General features: G+C 50.3%; 1 protein-coding gene across 8 annotated transcripts in view; it reads right to left on the reverse strand.

Annotated features, from left to right (window-relative positions):
* Positions 1-8,303: 8,303 nt before the first annotated feature.
* COBL (cordon-bleu WH2 repeat protein) overlaps positions 8,304-25,851 on the reverse strand; it is a 323,275-nt gene continuing 305,727 nt past the window's right edge. For all 8 annotated transcript variants that reach the window (XM_033194347.1, XM_033194345.1, XM_033194341.1 and 5 more), the window contains 5 exons: positions 23,653-23,750; positions 20,525-22,404; positions 19,311-19,430; positions 17,886-18,149; positions 8,304-9,682 (listed from right to left, as the gene is read on the reverse strand). In XM_033194347.1, the coding sequence (XP_033050238.1) occupies positions 9,665-9,682; positions 17,886-18,149; positions 19,311-19,430; positions 20,525-22,404; positions 23,653-23,750 (2,380 nt within the window). In that variant the 3' untranslated portion in view covers positions 8,304-9,664. The remainder of the gene's footprint in view (positions 9,683-17,885; positions 18,150-19,310; positions 19,431-20,524; positions 22,405-23,652; positions 23,751-25,851) is intronic.

Consider the following 25,851-nt stretch of genomic DNA (forward strand, 5'->3'; position numbering starts at 1 on the left):
AGTGCCACCTTGAGCAAGCCATGACCCTTTTCTGAGCTTCAGTTTCTGTAACTGTTAAGAGGAGCGTGGTCAGCTGAGCCTGTGCAGGTCTCACCATCTCACAGCACCCTGTCCTCCAGCTGCATTTTTGCTGGAAAGCATGTCCCAGCTAGGGAATCCTGCAGAGCCAGCACACTGGGCTCCCCTCTCGCTGCTCACCAGGGCTCCCCTCATCTCATCTTTACCCAATTCTCTTGGCCAGGACCTCCCACACACCAGGGAAGCTGCAACCCTGGTAGGACCCGTGGATCCCGGGTTTCCTGGTGGTCGCCTTCCCAAGTCAGATTCCGATGCTGCCTTCTTTGTGAGGCTTCTTGGTGGATTCTCTTAGCACCAATCCGTGGTGCCAGGGGATGTTTAGATTAGGTCATGCACCTGCTCAAGGAAGCTGAATGTGTCCTCGCTGGTTCACTAAAACCATATTTCTTAGAAGTGAGGCCCTTACTGCTCAGCTGGCTCCAAAACACAAGCATGATGAGATCTCCCACAGGACCCCAGTAGTCCTGACAATGTTGATGTAGTCCCTCCTGGGGGACAGGGGGACAGCTGTGATCCTCAAGTGAGGAACTCAAGCTTCTGCGAGGTCCCTGGTGGTGGAATGTCAGTAGTAGAGACTCCGCTTCCCCCACCTAGACATGCCTTTGATACACAGGTCCATTTCGAGCCCATAAGACAATGCTCAGGACAGGAGCCCTTCCCGACCCTAGATCCCATGAACAAAAAGAAGGTGGGCATTTCCTTTCCACTGCTTTAAAAATGCTTCATGGGCTGGGCTGGGCACGATTACACACCTGTAATCCCAGCACTTTGGGAGGCTGAGGTGGGTGGATCACTTGAGCTCAGGAGTTCCAGACCAACCTGGGAAACATAGCGAGACCTTATGTTTACAAAAAATACAAAAATTAGCTGGGTGTGGTGGCACACACCTGTGGTCCTAGCTACTTGGGAGGCTGAAGTGGGAAGATCTCTTGAGCTCGGGAGGCGGAGGTTACAGTGAGCCAAGACTGCGTCACTGTGCTCCAGCCTGGACTACAGCACAAGACACTGTCTCAAAAAAAACAAAAACAAAAACAAAATGCCTCTTGCCTCTGTCTCCTGAGACAGGAACACTTCCTGGGGTACTATGAGGGGAGAGTGAGATTTGGGGCCACACCAGCGTGAGGGTGAACACAGCTGTGTGACCACAGATAAGTCACTACATGTCTTGGGGCCTCTTGCTCAGCTATAAAATGGGGAAAGCAGATTTTAGGAGACCACATATGTGAGCATGTGGACCAGTGTCTTGGCATTGTCTCAGGGATGGCTTGTGAACTCTACTTGGCTGAATCATCTGAACTTTTAGGAATCCCAGTTGTCTGGCCTGTTGAGGTTAACTACTCATGTGGTTCTGATTTACATAAGGGAAGATAAAAATGACAGCTACTCGGGAGGCTGAGGCAGGAGATTGCACCACTGCACTCCAGCCCGGGTGACAGAGCAAGGCTCTGTCTCAAAAAAAAAAAAAAAAAAAAAAAGGCAAAGCAAACTCAGAAGAGGAAAAAAGAGGTGGCTCCTGCTACCTGCCTTCTTGCCCTAGTATGCACAAGGATGCCACATGGGCAGGTAGACCCTCGGGGCAGGAAGGAGCCATAAAATTCCACTGTCTCAGCACTTGGAAAACAAGCCTTCAGCGAGCAGCCACTCTGCCTTTGGCCTTGCTTTGCTCTGACATCCAGGATCTAGCCAGTCACTGGGCAATCTGGGGTGGTCAACGTCCTGCCTACATCACAGTGTGGGGACAGGAGCTTTTCATGGGAGGCTCGTTTGCTGTAGGACATGCACTATTTGGGATGAAAACTCCCAACTTGGGCCGGGCGCGGTGGCTCAAGCCTGTAATCCCAGCACTTTGGGAGGCTGAGACGGGCGGATCACGAGGTCAGGAGATCGAGACCATCCTGGCTAACACAGTGAAACCCCGTCTCTACTAAAAAAAATACAAAAAACTAGCCGGGCGTGGTGGCGGGTGCCTGTAGTCCCAGCTACTCGGGAGGCTGAGGCAGGAGAATGGTGTGAACCTGGGAGGTGGAGCTTGCAGTGAGCTGAGATCCGGCCACTGCACTCCAGCCTGGGCGACAGAGCGAGACTCCGTCTCAAAAAAAAAAAAAAAAGAAAAAAGAAAACTCCCAACTTGGATTTCCAGGCCAGAGCCTTTCTGGCGCACCCGTGACTCTCCGGCCATGCTGTGGGTGTCCTGGAGGTCCGACAGCCTCACAGGTCCTTCCTTCTGAGCTGCTTGTCTGCTCCCTCACTCCGAGTGCCCACCTCATGTGCCCTTTGACTGGACACCCACCAATGACTCCACTCTCCCGCCCCAGCCACCCCGCTTCACTGCAATTTGGAGTCTGTCCAGGTCCTCTGAGATGCCTCATAGGAGGGCTCTGTTTCTCCCCACAATCGTGCATGTGCTCATTAGTCATGGGATGAGCGGGTCATTTTGGAGCTTTCTATCCGAGGCAGGGGCTGTGGCGTTGATCTGTTTTGCTGCCTCAAGGCTTGGCAAGGCATGGGGAGGGCCACTGCTGGGCAGACCCACCTGGGCTTTGGTCAGGAGGGTGAGCGGCAGCCTGGGGATGCAGCTTCTCCCGCAGTCCCCCTTAGAGGCATGGGAGCAAGCTGCATGATGACAACCTGTTCCGGGAAACTCCTTTCCAAGCCGACTTCTTAGGAATGAGGTGCTGCTTTAGAAATCCACAGCAGAGACCAAACTGCCACTGCCCTGGCCACAGGGTCCAGCTGTAGATTAGGAAATGGGTGTAGTGCAGGAAGATAGAGAAATCAGTCCTGTCCTTTCCTAGTAATGATGCTGTCAGATGGGAGGAAGGAGCCTTGACTTCCCAAGCCCATCAGAGGCTTTAGGACAGGACTGGAGTCGGGATGCTTGACTTGGAGCCCATCTTGTACATCCTCTTTGAACCCTTCTCAGCCTCCTGGAACCCTGGCAGTTGGTCCTTGACACTTTGGTCCTTCTGCTGAGTTCTGACAGCCCAAGGCCATCTTCTCTCTGCCCCTCGCCTAGTCTGGTGCTGCGCATCCGCCCTCCCCTCCAATCACATCATGCCACGCTCCATGGTCTGGAACCATCTGCCCTCTGCTCCATCAGAATCTGCATCAGATCTTGTTGTAGGCTGCTCAGTTCCCTTCATAAAACACGTATAGTGCTAGCACTGTGTTCCTAGGCCTAAAGGCCCCACGTGAGTGAGACCTGGCCCCAGAGTGCCCAGTCACAGAAGCCCGTGGATTCTAGTGTGCAGTGGCCATAGCAACCTGAGGTGCCACCTTCCATAGGGCAGCGGCATAAGGATGCTGGGTCTCCCATGGGAGGTGGCTGGGCTTTGGAGGATGAATAGGAGTTCTAAAGCTAGGCATGGAAGAGTCCACATGGTATGTCTGGGGAAACACACATAGCTTGATGTTTTTCAAGTTGAGTGAAGGGGCACCAGCTGGAGCCACAGTCTTACCACCAACTCACCGCATGTCTTGCTGGCCCTTTGCTTTCCTGAGCGGGTCTCTTCATCAGGGCTGACCCACTACACAGTCTGCAGTGTGGAGCACTCAGACACCAAGGGAGGAAGCAGGGGGTCTGTGTGTGAGGCAGGGGGGATTGGGCAGAAACCACCGACCCTGTCCTCAGGAGATCTAGAGAGCCCTTGCTGAGGACACGGGTGGGACAGCAATGCATGGACAGAAACGGGCTGAGAAGTTCACCTTTCTACCTTGCTTATGCTCCTCAAGGTCTCTGCATCTATATGAAGGGTCTGGAAATTGAGTCCAACCACTGTAACACATGGCTTTTTCCATTAGGAATGAGAGTGGGCTCCAGTCAGCTCTGCAGGAGCTACTGCCTCTGTTCTTACTTAACCGGAGCCCCAGTTGAGCACTTGGCCTAATCACTCATGAGCAGGAGCCAAGTTCATCACTTCTTGACTCTTCAGCTTTTAACATATTTGCTTCTTCAGTGAAACTTCTGGATTTGCAGGCAACAACATCCATCCTGGGCCTATCTCAGTGGTGGAAATAACATGGCATGGAATCACCCTGCCTTCCCCCAGGAGCCTACCCCTGCGAGGCCCTAGTGTGTGTTCTTGGCCTCTGGACATTTTCAGGTGTTGCTCCTCTGCCTGGCTGGCTACTGCTGCTCTTTCACCCTGCTGACAATGACTGGACTGTTCCATGCTCGTCAGCTCAGAGCTTCTGCCCAGCCTCTCCTCTGGAAGAATTCCCTATCTCTCCCCTGTGTTTCCCCTCCCTTGGGACACCAGACTCACTCATGGTGATTGGCCAAGGCCATGTGGTCCCTCTACTAGTGGGCTTATTGGAAGGCAGGGACTAAATTAATTTGTAATTTATTCCTAGCATCAGTCTGGCTTAGAGAAGCTCTCTCAGTGTGGGTTGGAAGAAAAAACAAAAGGAAGGAAGGAGGGAAGGAAGGGAGGAAGTAAGGATGGGAGGAGGAACAGAAGCAAAGAAGGGAAGGGAAAGAAGGGAAAGAGAGGAAGCAAAGGAGGGAGCAGAAAAAAGACAGGAAGAGAAAGGAAGAAAGGAAAGGAAGGAGACCTTTGGTGACAACAGAAAGGCAAGGCTGCTTCAGTGCCTGAAGCACTTTACCCCAAGGCTGCTGGTGGCCTCCTACTGGGACATCCCCAACAGGTCCACATCTCTTATTTGGATCTGCTGGCTCCTGGCATCACCATCAGGCCAGGGCCCAGTGGCTGCCTCCTGGCACTGGACTACAGAGAAGGGGGTGGTGATGTTGGTCCCATTTGTAAGACCTGGTGCCATAGATGCCCCATGGAGAGTTCCATGGCACCTGTTAGGAGATGGGTGGCAGAGGGAGACTTTGCTATGCTTGATGTTCAGCCCCTTGGGAGGTGCCTCTGGGAGCTGGGGAGGATCTGCCTGAGACCAGCACAACAAAGACAACTGCAGCCCCAGCCTCCATGCCCGTCAGGGCCAGCAGTACAGCCTGGTGCCTCAGGCTGCTGGAAACCTCCCATTGGCCCCCTCCCCTTCCTTCCCAATCAATCAAGTGAACACCACACCTTGCCATGCTCAGACAGGGATCAGCTTTCCCTCGTTTCCTAGATAGCCGCTGTCCAAATCCGGCATCGCTGTCCTCTGCCTGGATCTTCCCAGCCCTCCCTCCTGCCTCCCAGAAGCCAGTCCAGTCCCCTCCCCAGTGACAGTATGGTTCTTTGTGATAGGAAAAAATAAAATTCTTAAGAGTAAGAAAAGCATGCATAGATCTCTACTCCATAAAGCCCCTTGGTCTAGGGCGAAAGCTGGGATCAGTCAGTAGCTCTGAATCGAGTCCACAGGAGCAGGCACACCTGTGCCCAGGTGCCACATCCGGACACAGTGCATCAGACCAGGAGCAACCATGGCTGCAACCCAACCGCGAAGGTGTTTGGGCCCTGAAAAGCTCCCTTACACAGCACAGGAGTCAGGAAGATGTGGGGAGTGAAGCAGGGAAAGGCAGCCTTCCTGGATATCCCTCTCCCCTCCCTCTCCTTGCTCTCCCCGCGCCGCCATCCCGGAGGAAGCTTCCTGATTGGTCAGATTTCAGAACTGCACTCTGGTGATGTCGCTGTGTGCCCAAAGGCTCCCGAAAGGAGTGAGTGAGAGCTGCCGGGGGACCTGCCCAGGGCCGACTCAGCGTCATGTACTCACTCTGCCTCCTCCCCTCGTCACCCACAGGGTCGAGATAAGAAGGGTTTGTGAACAGAGTCGTGGACTTGTGGGCTGGGAGGACGGCCCTGCTGGGCTTTGGGTTCGGCGGTCGTATTGGTCTTTCTCTTTGCACGTTTTTTCTTTCTCCTTTGTTAATGGATGTGATGACACTTGTGTTCCATTTAAGTTCCAAACTAGTTGAGAAATCTGACGCTGAAGTCAGGATGATAAAGGTCAACTTGCCCCACGGCTCAGCGCTGGGTTCACTATCGCTCCCCCACTGCCCACCTGAACACAGTGACCTGCCCTCAGTGAGCTCGGGTCTGGGAAGGCTCCAGCGCTTGGTTAGCTCTGAGATCAATGTAAGGAAGAGGGGAACAGGTCAGAGGCCCCACACTGTTAGGACAGTGACCAGAGAGGCCATGGAGTGAAAGCAGACAACGGATGACTGCAGGAGATGCCTGTGGAGATGGGGGAGCTGCTTCCTCTGTCCTCCTGACTGGATGACCACAGGGCAAGGTCGTCTCCACTGGAGCGGGCAGTGGGGCAGTGTGCGACAGCTGCTCAGGCAAGGCACTGTGAGTTGGCCGGGCATGCGAGGGAGAGATTTTGTAGGTAACTAAAATTTGAGATGAGGAGCTTCAGTGAAAGGTTGCCCAGGGCTAAGTGTGGGGACTGTCAGCACAGAAAGGACAGTCTGAGGTGACGCACAGATGCCCAGAGCAGGACGTTACAGCACCAGTGTCCAAGAGGCAGTGTGGGATTCTCAGGCAGACTGCACATGCACCTACCCTGCCTAGACCAGGGCAGGAGGCATGATCCAGGTCCTGCCTCAGGACAATCAGCAGGTTCAGAAGCTAGACCCATTGGGGAGGTTCTCCACAGCCTGGCGGGAGGCCTGGAAGGACCCACATGGGCTCCCTTCTGGGTGTAATGTGTAATATAGAAGCAGGGAGACAATGTGAAGTCCGGACCAGGCCAGATTCTGCCTGCTGCTTCCCCTTGGATATTCACTCTTTCCTTGAACACTTACTGAATACCTCACCTGAGCCAGACAGTAAAAATACCATAGGATTTATGACCTAAACTGGGACATTTTGGGAAGGAGAGAGAATGCCAGTAATAATATGTTGGGATAACCAATGTGACCAGGCCTTTTCCTGGGGTCTTGGCCTGGAAAGTTCATTCAGAGCTGCATGTTGCCCCATCTCCTGGCTATAATCAGATAGGCAGGTGTGAGCCCCAGAGGGGAAGGTGACGTGGGGGTCAGGCAGAGGGAACAGAGGCAGATGTGGGCACAGAGGGAGCACCGAGGAGGGCTTGACCTTGACTGTGGCGGAGATACACAGAGGGCTGCATCTCAAGGACAGGGTTGGCCCCTCCGGTCTATGTGAGTGCGCAGCGGTGGTACTGGCATCTCTGACAGGTTAATGCGAGGGAGGCACACAGGAGCTCCTGGGTGCATTCAGGAACTTGTTGGTGGCTTGATGTTGATGCAGGACATGGGGGCGGACGTCAAGGCCAGGGACGTGGGATGTGGGCCGTGTCTGTGTATGTGGGCAGTGAGGATCTAGGCACTAAGGGTCCTGTAGATGGGTGGTGCACACTTAACTCTAGGCAATCCAGGGCTGCAGAAGCAGGTTTCAACACTAAGAACATGACTGAGGCACTCAGTCGTCTGGGCCTTCAGTGTGCTCATCTGGAAGACGTTGCCTTCATACCACCTGGGTTCACTGAGAAGATGAACCAAGAATAATCATGAAACACTCTGCAAAAAGACCAAAGTAAGGCCAGAGGCTGTCATTATTCCATATTCCACACTTCAAAACTCAGGCTTCTGTGCCGCTAGAGACGCAGAGGGCAACACAGTTTCAAAAGTAGATTTAGCCTAAAGGGACCCCTCCCCTTCCAAGGAAAATGAACTAGGGAGGTGGGTATCCTCTTGCCCCTTCCGAGGCCCACCTCTGGGCCCCTTCTGTCTGCTGCCCCCTTGGTCTGGCCGGGGAGCAGGGCTGCTCTGAGAAGGGGCACACCATGTACTATGTGAAGACCAGGGGCAGAGGCCAGCAACACTGTTTCTGCTTGACCTCCCATTCCTGACAGTGGCCTCCTTATGCCCCTAACACCCAGGCAGTGTCCTGCCCCTGGGCCTTTGCACTCACTCTTCTCGCTGCCAGTCATGTGTCCATCTGGAGTTTGCTCCCTCACTTCCTTCAGGTTTTTACTCAATGGTTACCTTCTCACTGGGCCTTTCTTCATCACCCTGTCTCCTTCATCCCCCTTTCCTGATGGTTTTTCTTCTTTACACTTATCAGCATCTAACTATATTCAACATTTTGCTTACTTATATCACATCTATGATCTGTCTCCTTTATAGTAACATAACATGAATTTCACAAGTGTGGGGATTTTTGCCTGTTTGTCAGCTGCATGTAACCCAGGGAATGGAGGAGTGCAGGAGGGAGCCAGAAACATTGTTGGTTGAATAAACGAATCCGTCCTTCCCATTCTGGAAGAGGGGTATCCAAACCAACTGTAGTATGAAATTCACACAACAGCTGAGATTTGCTTTCCTTTTATTTGTGACACTAAAAGACAAGTAGTAGACAGCTGTGACGAAAACCAATTGGCTGGCAGCTCGTGCCTCACCAAGAGTTTAGCAACGTTCATCAGTGAATGCAAAACAGCTTCCATTCTACCTGAGGCCCAGATCTGAGATTGCTGTGAGACATTCAAGTGACCCATACTTGTTTTCTCACTCAGATACAGATTTTATTTCATCAACACATCTTGATTTCTACTACTGTTTTTTTCAATATAACAAAATGTTTTAGAGATATAGATATGAAAAACTACTGCTGTAGTTAAACCTCATTACAAATATTGGTGACTGGGCACCATGTGCTAGAAGACCACGATATCATACAAAGGGAGCCAACGAGCTGTTGGCAAATGTGTCAAGTCTGAACCAAAATTGTGACGCTCTCAGCGCAACTTTGATCTGAACTCTGTGATAGGCGGGCATCCAACATCCCTGCTCCTTGACCCTCTGCAGGATTCCAGAAGGCTCCTAGAGAAGTTACCAGGCTCTGTACACAGACACCATGGAGGAGGCCTGTCACTTCATAGCCTGGGGAACAGATGTCCATGTGGGGCACTTGCCATCCACTCCAGTGGTTTTGTGACCTCAGCCACCCACCACCCTTGGAGGACTCAGGCATGCCCTGGCCACATGATCATGTAGGATTGTTTTCTGGGTGGTAATAGTTGATTTTAAGAAGCTCAGTTGGTCAGATCATGGACTATGACCCTCTGTGAAGTGTTAGCCCCAAATATTTGAGGAAGAAGAACCCAGTAGTTTTACTACCTATCAAAGCTACCTTTGAAAAGCCTCCCAATGTTTTCTTTTTTTCCTTACTACCAAGACATTCACACACAGCATCACGGAGCATATCACATTCAGATTGTTCCAACTGATTCATATTTTTTTTCTAAAATTCAAAAGATCTTAAATCAGTAAGTGGTTTCATCCATCTGCATGTGGTAAAAGTCTCAAAGGTCCAAAATCAGTCTAAGGCATGATTCTTTTCACTTTGCCCATAAATATAATTAAGTGTGAGTGCTGGGCTCCAGCATTTATAGTCCCATTAACCTGCCAACAAGAATCATTTATTAGCAACTTAAGATATTCAGAGGCAAAACACATTTCCTTGGCACATGAGCTGCGCAGCAACGCAGCATCTTCTCCTTTCCTTTCGAGCTGTTATACAGGAACACACCGAAAATCAACTGTGCACATTTTGGCCTGTAGACAAGAAAGTAACACCAAAACTTGATGTTCCTGGCTATGCAGACTCCTTGAGTGATGCCTGTGGGCGTCTTACAGGTGGGTTTCTGCAATTCTCTGGCCTCTGTTCATTCACACGAGCAAGGGCACCTGCAGGGAAGAGAGACTCACGGTTATTTGGTATCTGTCAATAAGCCCAGGATGCAGATCTTCCAGTGCTAGAGAGCTCTGTGCACAGCCACTCTTGCAACAGTACTCCTGGAACCCCCCTCCCAGTTCCTTTGACCTGCAGAAAGGCGGCTGTGAGCAGGGCTGTCCTCATAGACCTTCTCATGCTCCAGCTTCCTCGTAAAGGCTGCCAGGGAAGGATGACTAGCAGGATGCAGAGGCCCAAGGTCAAGGGAACTGGGAGGTGGGCCCTGGGGTTCTGGTCCAGACAGAGGACACTGCCTCTTGGGTTGTGTGGGTGTGTGTCTGAAGACTTGCCCTCTGCTCAGGTGGGCCTGAGAAGATCGTGACTAACATTTGATGTGGGGCGAGTTACCCTCTGTAACTTCAGTTTCTTCATCTTTATATTGGAGACACACCCATAATAATGACAATAATAAATTGCTTGTTTGGTTAAGCTGATGTTTTAATCAGTGGACTTGTGTCACGCTTGAAATGGCGTCTGGCACATGGTAAGCACACAGGAAGCATTCTAGGTACCTTCCATGTGGTGATGGTGGTAACTGTGGTGGTGGTGGTGGTGACGGTGGTGGTGGTGGCAGTGATGGTGGTAACTGTGGTGGCGATGGTGGTGGCGGCAGTGGTGATGGTGGTGGTAATCGTGGTGGTGATGGTAATCGTGATGTTGGTGGTGGTGGTGGTGGCAGTGGTGGTAATCGTGGTGGTGATGGTAATTGTGGTGGTGGTGGCAGTGATGATGGTGGTAGTAATCGTGGTGGTGATGGTAATCATGGTGGTGGTGGTGGCGCTGGTGATGGTGGTGGTAATCGTGGTGGTGGTGGTGGCAGTGGTGATGGTGGTGGTAATTGTGGTGGTGATAGTGGTGGTGGTGGCAGTGATGATGGTGGTAATTGTGCTGGTGATGGTGATGATGGCAATTATGGTGGTGGTGGCGGCGGTGGCAGTGGTGATGGCGGTGGTAATCGTGGTAGTGGTGGTGGTGGTGATGGTGGTGGTGGCAGTGATGATGGTGGTAATTGTGCTGGTGATGGTGGTGATGGTAATTGTGGTGGTGGTGGTGGTGGTGGCAGTGGTGATGGTGGTGGTGGTGGTGATGGTGGCAATTGTGCTGGTGATGGTGATGATAGTGATGGTAATCGTGGTGGTGACGGTGGTGGTGGCAGTGGTGATGGTGGTAATCGTGATGGTGGTGGTGGCGGTGGTGATGGTGGTAATCGTGATGGTGGTGGTGGCGATGATGGTGGTGATGGTAATCGTGGTGGTGGTGGTGGTGGCAGTGGTGATGGTAATCGTGGTGATGGTGGTGATGGCGGTGATGATGGTGGTGATGGTAATCGTGGTGGTGATGGTGGTGGTGGCAGTGGTGGTGGTAACTGTGCTGGTGATGGTGGTGATGATGGTGGTGATGGTAATTGTAGTGGTAGTGGTGGTGGCAGTGGTGATGGTGGTAATGGTGGTGGTGGTGGTGGTGATGGTGGTAATTGTGCTGGTAATGGTGGTGATGATGGTGGTGATGTAATCGTGGTGGTGATGGTGGTGGCGGCGGCAGTGGTGATGGTGGTGGTAATCATGGTGGTGATGGTAATCCTGGTGGTGGCAGTGATGATGGTGGTAATCGTGGTGGTGATGGCAGTGATGGTGGTGATGATGGCGGTGGTGGTGGCGGTGGTGCTAGTGATAGTGGTGGTGATGGTGATGATGACGGTGGTGGTGATGCAGACCTTGCTCTGTGCATGCTCTCTCACGCCTCCCTTGCATCAATCTTACTGATGAGAAAGTGAAGCTCCAAGGCCCAGAAGAACTGGGAGTGTCGACACAACTCGGGTCTGTCTGACACTGGGCACACTTGCCCTTTTCCCGATGCTCCTCCATATCCCTCTCTTCTCTAGGTTCCCTCGGGCCCTCTTCCTGAACTCCCATGGCAGGGATTTAACATCTACTTCAAGCCTGTCCAACCCTTGGCCTGGGACCACTTTAAATGTATCCCAACACAAATTCATCAACTTTCTTAAAACATTATGAGGGTGGGCGCAGTGGCTCACACCTGAAATCCCAGCACTTTGGGAGGCCGAGGTGGGCGGATCACCTGAGGTTGGGAGTTCGAAACCAGCCTGACCAACATGGAGAAACCCCATCCCTACTAAAAATAAAAAATTAGCTGGGCGTGGTGGCTCATGCCTGTGATCCCAGCTACTCGGAAGGCTAAGGAAGGAGAATAGCTTGAACCCGGGAGGTGGAGGTTGCGGTGAGCTGAGATCGCGCCACTGCACTCCAGCCTGGGCAACAAGAGAGAAACTCCATCTCAAAAACTATATATATATATATATATAAGATTTGTTTTGTAATTTTTTTAAAGCTCATCAGCTATCGTTAGTATACTTTATATGTTGTACAACACAATTTGTCTTCCAGTGTGGCCTAGGGAAGCCAAAAGATTAGACACCTCTGATCTACTTGTACAAACACAGTGCTCCACTTAGTCAGATGCTTCCTGAGGGCCCCACTTATTAATAGGGGGAGTGTTACAGTCTGAATGCTTGTATGCTCCCAAATTTCCGTGCTGAAATCCTAACCTCCAAGATGGTGGTATTAGGAGGTGGGACTCTGGAATTTGATGAGGTCATGGGGGTTGAACCTCATGAAGGGATTGGTGTCCTTATCAAGGAGGCACCAGGGAGCGTGTCTGCCCTTCCATCACGTGATATGACGGGCAAGACTCATGGAACTCATGATGTGGAAGGAGAGGCAAGCACGCAACAAAAGCCACACCAATTGCTAGAGAAATTAGAGCTGTGGTTTGCATTATGAAGGAAAAATTATGGGATGCTGTATTGGGAACCTAATCTAGACCGAGGGAGGCTTTCCTTCTGAAGATGTGAGATTAATCAAGGAACAAAGGGATAAGTCAGGAATGAGCTGGCCAAATGTGGGGAACAGCTCTGGAGGAGAAGAGAACAGCATTTGCTGGTCCTGAGGGTGGTCACTGCGGTAGGTGTGCTTCTCCCAACATGTTCCTCCCCATTCTACTTGCAGAAGAGGCAGCTGACTCAGTAGAGCCGCAACAAGCAGAACAGTCACATGCAAAGAGTCTGCAAAGACAGAACTGACCCCTGGGTCTCAGGACAATTTCACATTAACCAAAGCATACCAGAGGTTTACATTAGGAGCAACCAAACCCAGGGGTCATGCAACTGTACTTTGAGTCGCATTCACCTACTGATAGAAACTGCTATTCCCTAGTCACAGCAAGTTGGAGTTCTCCAATGCACATGTGAGGACCTGGGGCTTAGACGAAAGGAGAGTTGCTATGTTTTTTCTCTTTCCTGGTTTGGGGCCTCCTGTTACTTTTACATGTCTAATCATTTCTCACAAGGTCTATGGTCAAGGCCAAGTGTCATGACGCGTGTGGCCTGCGTCAATTAATTCCTGCCATGGGAAAACAGGCACCTGAGGGCCCAGACAAGAGACTGGAACTCAGTTCAGTGGGACGTTTCCCAAAGCAGCCAGGAGCTGATAAGGTGTCTGGGCCCAGCAGCAGCAGGACCTACGGAAGGGCTGGGAGAAGTCACTTATGATGTCTGTGCCCCATTTTCGCACCTGTCAAAGGGGAGCTATGACCTTGACTTCCAGGAAGGTGTTGGGGTAGATGCTTGCCCTGCTACCCTCCTGGGAGGAAAGATCCACAGGTCATTGGGATTAGCCTGTCCCAGCTTCTTTTGAAAAGTTTCTAAGGTCAATAAAAGACTCCGCACCCCGCCCCCTTCCTCTGGCTGAGAGCTCCTGAGGGCACAGATGATGCTTCTTTCGTCTATCACAAGCAGCTCCGACAGTGCCCGGACCCTGGTAGGTTCTCCGGAAATGCTTGTGGAATGAAGCACTAGACATGAATGTTTTAAATATACACATGGATTAGGAGGGTACTTGTTGTACATTCCAGGCCTTCTGAAATAATGCATTTAAAACAGATCGACAAAGACAGTCAGACGCATACAGCTTTGCCTTTAATATGAACGCAGGGCTGAGTGGAAGCAAGTACTGAGTGTGGGGTGGGGTAGGGGCAGATCTGAACACTGCCTTCAGGAGGAGTGGGTGTTCCACTGAGGAAGTGGGTACACATGCAGCCGAGCTGCAAATGCTCTTATTTGGAGCTGGAGGAGAAACACAGCTGGAAGTTTCTCTGGCAGCCACAAATACAGAGGCAGAGACATTACTGGATTCACACCATGAAGGCAAGTGTAATTTCAATTGCCTTGAAAAATGGCAAAGTCACTGTTAAGGTAATTATTTCTCCTACATCAAATTTACCCTTTTGTATTTGATCATGGGCAGCATTACTGCCAATGTGAACCTTGTGTATTACAGGTTGGGTGACCAATCACCCAGTTTGCCTGCGACTGTCCCAGAATACCTTCCCAGCATAGCTGGGCACCCTCATTAAAAGGAGGAGGCTGCACTGCTATGGGGAGGAGGAGAGCCTGCAGATTCATGTACTGCAGCGCTGGGAAAGCCAGGGACACCCCTCCATTCCAGGATATGCTCCCAGCAATGCTGTTCTGGAGCCCTCGCTGAACACCCAGAAGAAGACCCAGGAAACTCTACATCTACTGAGAACCTATGGAGAACCGATGAACACTGCACACAGTGGGAGCCCCTGAATTTACTGTATTTTCCTCAAGGTTAGCATAGCTTCTAACATTTTTCTTTTTTAAAAAAATTTCATTGATTATTTTTTAAAGAGAAAGGATCTTGCTCTGTCACCCAGGCTGATGCAAGTTCAGTGGTATGATCATAGCTCACTATAGCCTTGAACTCCTGAGCTCAAACAATCCTCATACCTTCACCTCCCAGGGAGCTGGAACTACAGGCCCATGCCACCACACCTGGCTCATTTCTATATTTTGTAGAGATGCGGGTCTTGTTATGTTGCCCAGACTAGTCTCAAACTCCTAGCTTCAAGCAATTCTCTCGCCTCAGCCTCCCAAAGTGCTGGGATTACAGGTGTGAGCCACTATGCCCAACCAGCACAGCTTTAAAAGTCCAAAAGGTGAAATAAAACTAAATCATAAGAGGCAAAGTCCATATAATTTGATGTTCGCATGCCATGACATACACCAAAGTGTATTTACTACAAAGACAATATAATCTCCAGGATCCATGCATAGCAGAAAAGTGTCATCTAACCAGGCTTGTTAAAAAAATTGTAATTCATTTCCCGAATCGCAAATGTTTCCCATGACCACAGGTCTACTCTCAACACAAATGAGCAGACAGGGCAAACTGCTAGGAAATGCAGTTGGTTAATACCTTCAAGAGAATGAATCATTGGTCCAGGTGAGGCCACCTTGGCCCCCTGCACCTGAGTCTCACTGATGAATGCAGGTCGATCACCCAATTCCTGTCCTCCTAGGGCAGGCTTCTTCAGCAGATTTTTTTGTGGTTCTGTGATAAAGAGTCAAGTGCAGGAAGGCTCTGGGATCACCGGGCATGGTAGTAATAATGAGACTGAGGGGAACGTGGTTTCCAGCGCAGGACTCAGCCGAGGAACTCAGGGCCCAGCTTTCAGCCCGGGAGCATCTTGTAAATGGCGCGGGGCATCAAAACCTCAGAAATGCCACATAAATATTAATTGCCTAGAACTTTCCAGGGTGGATAAGGCAGACCACACGACTCAGACTAATCCAAGAAACAATCAAAACCTGGACTTTTGAATGCCCTTTGAAGCAGCTGACAGATGGCTGAGACTGTGCGAGAAACACAAGCCCAGCTCCCGCCCTGGCCAGCACTTTATAGCTGCGGTGACCTTTCCCTCCAAGCATGCCTGGGCCTCGCGCGGCACCAACGCCACGGCCTCGTCCAGGCCTGGCCTCTCTCTCTCTGTGGCCTGTGCATTTCTCCTCGTTTTCTGTCTCACAGCACAGCTTCCTCTGTTCTTTTGGGCTAGTCCCAAACTTATTTTTTTTTTTCCTTTCTGTAAGGCAGAAGAACGCATTCTCAGAAGCCAGAAGTCCTGGTGTTAAATTTATCTCCTCCACTTGCTGGCTGTGGACCTTGGACCAGCTTTCAGCTTCTCAGGGCCCCAGGCCCTTCATGACTCTGCACAAGATGGATAGGGTAAAAGAAAAAGATGTAGAAACCAGTCACTGAGATGAGTTTTATAAAGCAGTGAGTACAGTGTGTAGTCATGGCCTTCACGGGATCCTAGTCGGTGCAATTCAAAATGCATGAAAGGCTCAAATGAGATAGACAATTGTCTCCAACCTTAATGTAAAGTCACTTGGAAAGCATTGGAAAATTGCAGATTTGTAGGCTGAAAAATATGATTCAAGATGCAGATGTCCTATGGACTTACATTGAGAAACAGTTTTAGTAGCTCAGAAACGTACCCTGGGATCAGTAGAGTGACAGCTGATCCCAGCCGCACGGCTTCAGACTCCTTCAGAGAGCCTACCAATGACCAGCCCTTGAAATCGGTGGCTGTCATGTGTGTGGGGCAGAGAGGGTGCCTCGGGGCTGCACCTCAAGAGCCATCTTCAACAGAATTTGTGCTCATTTTTATGACCCCTATTTAGCCATTCAACCCAATTTCTTCACTTTTCCCTCATTTTACATAAGTACTTACATTCATCAACACATAAATTTCATAGGAATAAAAAAGCATAAAGAAAACCAAAGAGCCTTAAGTAATTTTTAATAGCCCCCCATCCTGAGGAGATGGCATAAAACTTGCCACATCCCTTGCCATCTGGGTAAGGAGATTTTTCTCCCCAGTATCTGTGGGTGGGCTGTGCATTCAGTGATGAGTGGCTAGCATCCTTGCTGGCTGAGGTCTCAGGGCCACATCACACAGTTATGAATGCCTCACCCTCACACCGGGACAAGCTCTGGGGAGCTGCCCCGAGAGCCATCACAAACGGCCCCTGGGGAGCTCAGAGAGCCACTGAATCCGTGGGTGCTCAGGCTGTTCTTGCACAGGGAAACAAAGTTGTAACGTCTGGGTGTCCGCGGAGACCCATCCCTCGAGGCAGTACCTTTCACAGCAGGGCTGCCTGCGGGGTGTGGGGCCTCCTCTGTTCTCAGTGCCCTGAGGCTTCTGAGTGGGAGATCTGGACAGCTGTCTCTCTTCATGGTGCCAGCAGTCCTACGTGAGAGTGGCTTACCCAGAGTCTCCTGGGTTACCTGCTCTCTACAGAGCACATAGCTTGTGACCTGGGGATGAGCACTTCTTGTGCCCAAACTGATCCACATCTAAGTCCAGGCCCTGTGTGACCAAGCCAAGCGACTCACTCCTCTGAGCCTGGCCTACTTTATATAGAAAGTGAGGATAATCTTTAGCACTAACCCCTTGGATACAAGTGAAAACGTAAGCTTAGGATCTGGAAATAATCACTCAGAAAGTAAAATCTTTCTCCAGCCTCCCAATTATTAGCATAACTCCCCACACTCACTAGGAATGGGCAGGGACAGAGGATCAATCCATTTACTGAATCATGTCAGAATTGAAACAGGTCTCAGAAGCCATCTGGCCCAGGCAGCCCTTTAATCTGGGAATTCTATTGCAGGGGCCAGGTGGGCAGTAATGTGCAGACCAGCACAAGACCAAACTGTGAGAAGCTGGGGAGAAAGCCGGGGAGATCCAGAAAGTGCATGCTCTGCCCAAGGGACTTCAGATTCCATAATTGTCCAACATTAGGCTGGAATGCAAGCATGTACGAGTGAGTGAGTGAGTGAGTGAATGAATGAATGAATGAATAAGGCTGGAGGCTTCCATGCAGGCTGAGGGCCATGAATTTGTGATGTGTGCTCTGTGGGGCCCCAAATGGATGACCTTCCATCCTCTCTATGGACCAGTAGAAACTGTGGGTTAGGGTGGGACTGCGCTGGGGTTACAGTGGGGTTTAGATTCCACTTGTCACCATCACCAAGGAACTGAGGACTGGAGCCCGCACCTACCATGCAGGAGGCTGACTTCCTCACCCGCAGACGGGAGCCTTCACCTGCCACTCTGGTCAGTACATGTGAGCGACACAGCAATGCCGGCTCTCTCCCACCCCACTCCCATGTGACCACCCCACGGCTCCTGCCCACAGGCAAGTGTGTCCCTGGATCTGAGCCGCACTTCCATCCCTCTGGCCCCACAGAAATGTACATGCACAGTCGCCATCACCTTTCTCAGTCTCGCAGCCCCTGTGCCGGAGCGGATGGCATCCATCAAGGCTTGCCTTGCGTCTATGGTGTTGCTGGGGGTGCCTGTGCTGGACCTGGAGGCCGTCCTTGGTGCAGAGAGAGCCTGGGAGGGTGGAGGAGGTGGTGGGGGCACAGCTGGAGGGGGCGGAAGGCCAAGATCTTCCAGCAGAGGACGTTCTGAGCCCTGTGCAGAGTGTGCGGCGTCTCGGAGGCTCCGGAGCTCCTCAGAGGCAGAGGATGCCACCTGGCAATGAGATGATTAAATGACTATTATACAGTGAATGTCTCCCAAAATTCAGGTGTGAAATCCCAACGCCCAAGGTAGTGGCATGAGGAGAGGAGGATTGGGGGTGGCTAGGCCATGAGGTGGAGCCCTCATGAATAGGATTAGCGCTCTTATACAAAAAAGGCTCCAGGGAGATCTCTCACCCCTGCTACTATATGAGGACGCAGAGAGAAGGCACTGTCTATGAACCAGAACGTGGGCCCTCACAAGATACTGAATCTGCTGGTGCCTTGATCTTAAGACTTTGAGCCTCCAGAACTGTGAGCAATAAAATTTTGTCATTTATAAGCCACCCAGTCTGTCGGATTCTGGTATAGCAGCCCAAACAGACTAAGGCAGTGACACTGTCTCCAAAGGTTCTGAGAGAGCAGCACACGGCTGATTATCTTACCCTTGGACCTGAGACAGTTCTTTTGCAATAATCCCAGGAAGTTTGTCCACTTCATGGCTGAGACATCTGCCCCCATGCTCTGTCGGCAGCCAAGCAGCTGATCGGAGAGACCAGAAGTTGGCAGTCCTGCCTTACTGAGAACTCTCTGGCCTCATGACTCTTCTTGGCACGTAAGAGTAAACATAGAGGCTGGACACATATATCCAATCCATGAATGGGGACAAGACATGCACTCAGAACCTAATGAGTGATGTACAAGTAGCATTGTTCCTCAATTTCTGTCCCTGGAAACTAAGACGAGACCATTCTGCCCTAAACTCAAGTCCATACTGGCTCCCGAGGTTGTGCCAAAACCAGCGCTATATTCATGCAACAACTTTTTTCAGGGTGTGCAGTGGCTCCAGTTCTGGTTGTCCAGTTAGTGAAGCCTGGAAGCCATGCCAGCTGTCCAAGTGACTCCGTTCTAGGCATAGGAAGGAATTGTGCTTCAGCACAGGCTCAGAGAGTGTCTGGAAGCTCTCACTGCTCCTTGCCATGGCTGCCCCAGGCTCTTGGAGCAGGGTTTCCACTCCAGTGTCTCAGGCAGGCTGGGTTGGCCACTCTAAAGACGGATGGTTCGCTATCCACTCGGAAGAACAGAAGCTTCTGCAGCCACCACCCAGGTGCCTGGGGAGAAGGGGTGAGTGGGTTTGACCTCCTGGCACCATGGAAGGCCCTTCACCTCTTACCTTCCTCAGGCTGCAGGTGCCGCTGTGCCCGCGGATAGCTGCCAGCAGTGCAGATCGCTCGCCCTCTGCCTCCGCGTAGGACAGTTTCACTGGCCTGCCCTCCCCGGTGTGTTCTGCCGTCTAGAATATTAACAGTGTCACATATTTCACTGAGAACATGGAGAAATGCGAACTGTAAGGCAGCTCATGAGAAAACCCACTCATGGGACAGGCACGGTGGCTCATGCCTGTAATCCCATCTACTCGGGAGGCTGAGGCAGGAGAATTGTTTGAACCCAGGAGGCAGAGGTTGCAGTGAGCCATGATCGTGCCAGTGCACTCCAGCCTGGGCCATAGAGTGAGACTCTGTCTCAGGAAAAAAAAAAAGAAAGAAAATCCACCTACGTCAGCTGAGACCTATAGGGTCAGTTTTACACCCCTGTCTATGAGAAGGCACACATAAGAATCAAAGGCTGCCTATCTGGGGTAGTTTCAGCGCATCTGGGGTAGTTTCAAACTGCCTCTGAATGGCAGATCATTACTGTTATCCATCCTAGCGTTACAGAGCTGATGTGTGTGTTTACATCTTGCAGACCCAGAAGAGAATCCATGCCCCCACTAGCTAGTGCCTGACTTTGGACTAGGCCCCTTGGCCTCACTGTGCCTCAGTTTCCTCATCTGCAAAATGGAAGAAATATCTCCTTATTATCAGCCTTGGTGTAGCATGCAAATGAGATAATACTTGTGGTATGTTAAGTGCCTAGACAGTGGGCAAGTCGTGTCCTAAAATTACTCCTGTGTTACTGAAGAATGACAGTTTGCTGTTGCTACAAATGCATATGGGAAAGAAGTGGCCCTGCCTGAACTTTCTCCCCCGTTTCATTGTTCAAGGATGAGCATACGGATGGTCCTGCCCCTGGCCTCTCCACTCCTCTGGCCCTGTAGATGGACATCACCAGCTGTTACCTTTCCCACAGGGCAGCCAAGGGCCTGAAGTCAGTGTGGACTAGTCTCACACCCATCCATTTTGTCCCTTTAGTAGTTCAGTACAAATATCTGGAGGCAGGGAATTCTAGTTAAAATGAAACCTGTGTGGTAACGCCTCAGTGTTATCCTCATCCCATCTCTCTCTCTCCGCTTTATTCTGAGACTGAGACCAGTGCACTGAAGTGGGCAGGTGTGGAAGGCCTGCCCAAGACCTCTCTGCAGCCTGCCCTGGAGGCTGCCATCCTCACCTTGCGTAGCCTGTCCTTCCCTCCTGCAGAGTGGATGGCTTCCATCAGGGCAGAGTGCAGGGATGTGTCTTTTGGGACTGGTCTCTGGACAACAGGTTTGAATTTTTTCTTCGGCCCAAAAATACTGGGTGGCGAAATACTGTCTGTTTCATTTCCATCTGTAGAGAACATACTGGGCTTTTCCTCTCTTTCTAGGAGAATGTGGCTTTCTGTGCCAGACCCTTCTGGAGGATGGGAAGGCTCGCCGCGGCCTGGGACATGCACAGAGCCATTGGCCAGCTCCCTGCTGCAGGCCTGGGCATTGGACATGTGTGGAGGGGGTGGGTCTGTACCATCAGGTGCGTGTCTGGGTTCAGATGCTGAGTTGGCCTCCTGGTTACTTGTGCTTTGCTTTCCACTGAAACCACAGCTCTGTCCCACAGAAACACCATCCCTCTGGGAAGACTGAACCAGTGAAAAACAGGAGCTTCTGTGGATAGCAGCAGGTCCATCCTGAGTATACAACTTGCTGTATGGGCTGCTGACCTCCCTGCCAGGAGGGGCTCCCACTGCTGAGTCTTCCCCATGGTTGTCAGGAGGAGTGACACAGGGCCGCTGGGCACCGTCCTTCCAACCTTGTGTCTCTGAGTGTGGGCTGGAGGTCCTGTCATCTTTCACAGTTACAGGTGGTGCAGCCAGCACTGGCACCCTGCCTGCATAACCCTTCTCGGCATGACCGTGCGGCCTTACCATGTCAGCATGGACTTTCGGGGGTCCTATGCGCTTGGCAATGGCAGAGGCCACATACTGGCTGGATGTTTTTCTCTGAGGCTTGAGAAATGTGACTTCTGTGTTGTGAGTTGCTGGCACCTTCACGTGACCCATGCCCATGGTGGAGGGCTGGCTTCTCCCCTCCTTGAGGGGGTTCCGGCCCTCATGGTGGGCAGACTGCTGCTGGGGCAATATTGGCTTGGGGTCTGCTTGGAGTCTGCTCTCTGGATGCTGTGTCTGGGTGCGCACAGGCAGGGAAGAGGGTCCCCTGGCAGAGTTCTCCGAGGGCCGACCCAGGTGCTTTTCCACAGAGTTGCACCTCCAGAACTCTTTGACTTTCCCAATGGGCTGAGATTCTGCTTCAGGCACAGACGAAGACAGGGAAATGATCCTGATGCCGGTGGTGTGGGGATTCACCAAGTTCCCCAGCTCGTCAATCTTAATGGCGCCGGTGGAGAGGGACACGTCTCTGTTGTAACAGCGCATCTCTGACTTTGGAGGAATGATTTTATATGTTGTGAGGCCGTGCTTCAGTCTGTAGCTTTTCCCTGGGTTTTGGCCTCGTTGGTGCCATGATGCTGGTGCCAGGGCAGCGTTTTTATCATTGCCCTCCTTTTCATTCACTGGTTGGGAATTCACTGTCTCTGTGGCCTGAGTCCTCTCCCCGTCAGCACAGCCATGCACTTTGTCTTTCGCTTTTGCATTTAGGTTGTCTGTGTGAAGATTCGCAGCCAAAGAAGTCACCCTAGGCACCATTTCCATTAGATTTCCATCTTTACAGATGTTGCATAAGGCCACACGGATTCCTTTTCCCGTGTCATGGGAAGCGGGGTGCAGGGCAGGTACTTCCTCCCTTGCCTTTCCAGGGGGCTGGCTGTGCTCAGCCTGAAGTGGCGCCAGGGAGGCTCTCCTGCTGGTAACACCCTCCAAGTCGAAAGACCCAGCATTGTTGTTTCTATTGGAAAACAACCCCGAATCCACAGGATCATCTGAAACTTCCCCTATGAATGTTACTGGGATTGCATCTGTGTCGCCATGAGGGACCATGGCATCCTGTGGGCAGTGGTTGGATGTACCATGGATGGAGCTGGTAAGGGAGCTGGTGTCGGTTTCATAGCTGTCTTCCATTTCTGCAAAGAGGGACAAACACAAATCACAGATGTTTCCCACGCCAATTACTTAGTGTAATTGCAGCCATGACTTTGATTTCCCTGAGGTTACTTTTGAATACATTATTTACATATGTTTTAAAATATTATTTGGGTTTATAATCTACATAATATGCCTGGGGCCAGAATCTCAACTTTCATTACTCAACACAGCTGTCTGCAGATCCATGATGTTTCAAGGCAAGGTATTCAGTTACAACGTGCTGCCAACATCCTTCACTCCTGGGCAACAGAGCGAGACTCCGTCTCAAAAAAAAAAAAAAAGTTGATTTCTAGATCCAAGCCTCTGGAAACACTGTCTCAACATAGAAACATGAAAGTGAGTTCTGGGTTTTGACCTCCATGTTTCTCATGTCCACTAGAAGCACAACAGAATCCAGAGGACCACGGGCTCTAGCTTTAACCTCTTAAGGAAGCAGATGACTAAGTCTTGAGTATCTCAGAATTACCATGGCTCTTCCAAGCACCAAATGATGCAACGGTCATGGGGTCAGAACCTGCGGGACACACCATGGCTGATTCAGATTTTTAGCTCTGTCAACTATACATTCTCAGGACAGGAAACTGAAAAGTGAGTCGGACAAAAACAACTTGTCAGTTTTGCAGTCTGTTATCTTCTCTCTCTTTTTAAGGCATGATAAATATCTAATTTTTAGTTTATTTTCAACATATGCATTGGAGAAAATAACATAGCTGCTTTGTTTGAAAGATTCCCTAGCTGTTTACTGCAATTATTTGCCATCTGCTTTGGCCTTCCAGTATTATTTCCCCAAAATATATTAATAAAATAGCAGTGCCATGAGATGGCTTCATTGTGGTCAAAAGGCTGAGTATTTCTCATTGAGAGAGATGCCATATATTAGCAAATCAAGAGAAGTCTTAAGGAGGAAATCTGTTTATGTTTTGCACCACCCTTTTTATTCTTTAACATGTGCAGCATACTTTTTAATGCGCAGAATTAGTATTATTCAGAGCACACTGTAAGCAGCTGTCTGGATGTTTCCAGGTACTGCTTGGCGGCCCAGATAAAAAGCAGTCTACTGGAACACTGTGTGTGCCTCACATCCAGGCTTTCACCAAACTGGCCTGGCATTCCTTTCCAAGGCTGTTTCCTCACATAGATACATCAAAGTATGCTCAGAGGAAGTTACTGTTGGCACCTACTTTCATGCAGCATAATATCAAAGTAGTACATCAGGTGGTTCTTACCTTCCAGGTCTTCATCAAGTTCTGCAAGGGTTTTATGGAACTGTCCAGCAATTAATAGGTCTTCTTCATCATTTGAGGCTGTGGCAGCTTTTTCAGTTCTGGGGAAGACCAAAGAGAAAGGAGCACTCATTTCTCTTACTATTGATTTCATGTACTCCTTTCCAGGAATATCTGCGGATAGAACAGCTCATACTCAAATTCAAGCAGTCACATACTCACTGTACTGCTGCTGTCCTCAGAACTACGGAGATGCAGATTGTTCATGGGTGTGTGTGTCCCCCATGCGTGTGCACAGGTGTGTGTGGGATGCAGGTGCCATGTGTGCATGTGTGGAGTATATGTCTTGTATGTGGTGTGCATGTGATATATGGTGTGTGTGTGGCCCCAAAGTGTTAAAAGTAACCAAACCACACACAGCTTTCATTCACTCTGCAGACTGAAGTCAAAGTTTTAATTCCACTGCACAAAAGACGGGTTCATGTGATCCAGGATTTGCTGGCATCTCTGCCTTGCACCACAGCAAGTTCCTTGCACCTGGCACCTGGCAAGAAGGAGTGAAGCCATCTGGAGGCCAAGCATGTGCACGTGGCTGGGGGCTGGTCCACCTCACCTCGACACTGCACAGCCTGGCTGTTCCTCGGCACTTGTGCATTTAAGTGCAACATCGTTCGAGGTCCCAGTGATAAAGGCTACATACCTCTGGCGCAGGATCTGCCTGCTGTTAGGAGGCCTGTGGGGAGGGCTGCATGGAGGAGGGTTTCCAGAAGTCCCACTAACTTCATAAGCTCAGCCTCCATTTGTGTCCACCCTAGCAGTGGCCCAACCTGCCATACTCAGAAAATGAGAAATTTCACTCCCTGGACTATAAATGACTTTTACAGACTCTATGTTTACTTTGGCTTAATTTCTACCCTGGGTAGGTGACAGGAAGCCTGATAATGCCACTTGCAGGGGCAGGGCTTGGGGGCTTGATAATGCCACTTGAAGAGCTGTACTCCCTGGGATCTTGAACTGGGACATAAAGACAATGAGGATGGCCAAAAAGCCTCACAGCAACAGTAACAGGAATAACCGCTCCACCCTTGACCCTGCAAGCCCCTTCCCAAGGTCCCCTCTCAGACTCAACAGGAGGAAGCTCCTAGCAGCGTGAGGCCTGCCTGCATGCCTTTGTGCCAGCCCCCGAACACAGCTCTTTTGCACAAATTATCTTATTATAACCCTCATAAACAGTTTTTCAAGTAGGTAGTGTTGCTGTCACTATTGTAGAGAGATGAAACTAGGTACAGAGAGACTACAGAGCTGCCCAGGTCACACTGGCATCCAGAACCAGGCCTCCTGCCCCAAAGCCCAAGAACGACCAGCTGCATCTGGGGCCACAACACATAATAATGTGGCCCCTGTGGCACGGGGCCGCCAGGAAGATGTCAACCCGTCTGCTCAGAGAGCCGGATCTGGCTTTATTTGCGTCACAGGGACAATGGCATCTGTGAGACAACTGCTGCCAAAACAATTTAAAAACTGTCTTTGCAAGGGCTCTTGCCTCTATTTTCCTATTGTGCAGAAAATACAGAGACATGTCTATGGCAATTGTCTATCCTCAGTGAAAGCTGAAGGTTTGTTTCCCGCTGATTGTTAAAAATTGAGGACCAATTTCCATCATTGCATTGAGGACCAATTTCCATCATTGCTAATCAGGCCCAGATAATGATGCATGAAATAAGCTTTGCACAACCCTCACGTAGCAAAGTTTTTATTCTGATAAATGAGTCTTTCTTATTTGGTGACTATGTCCATTTGGGAGCCAGGAAGTGGCTTCCAGATTAGTCTCAGCTAATGTCCTCTGACAAGCTACACAAAGGGGGCTGGTTGGAGATGTGTGTGCATGTGGACCCATTAATAAGGACCACAAGAGGTGCATGACTGTCTTCCCTATTACTTTTGCCACGGATTTTAATTATTTGAATGCACTTTACTAAAGTTGTGCTTTTCTCTTTCATGAAATGTGATGGTTTAAATATATTTAAATTTTTAATAAAATACATGGCAGAGAAAAATGGAAATTGCTATATAAAAGAACAATCTGAAACGGAAAACAGATTTAAATGCTTGGAAAGATGGAAAACTTTTTAAATGCTTGCTCTTAGTTTAGGATGCTTAAAGCCCAGCCAAACAAAATTACAGACATACTTTTATTTCAAA

Source organism: Trachypithecus francoisi, unplaced genomic scaffold (assembly GCF_009764315.1).
Source record: "Trachypithecus francoisi isolate TF-2019V2 unplaced genomic scaffold, Tfra_2.0 Lachesis_group4, whole genome shotgun sequence".
NCBI lineage: Eukaryota > Metazoa > Chordata > Mammalia > Primates > Cercopithecidae > Trachypithecus > Trachypithecus francoisi.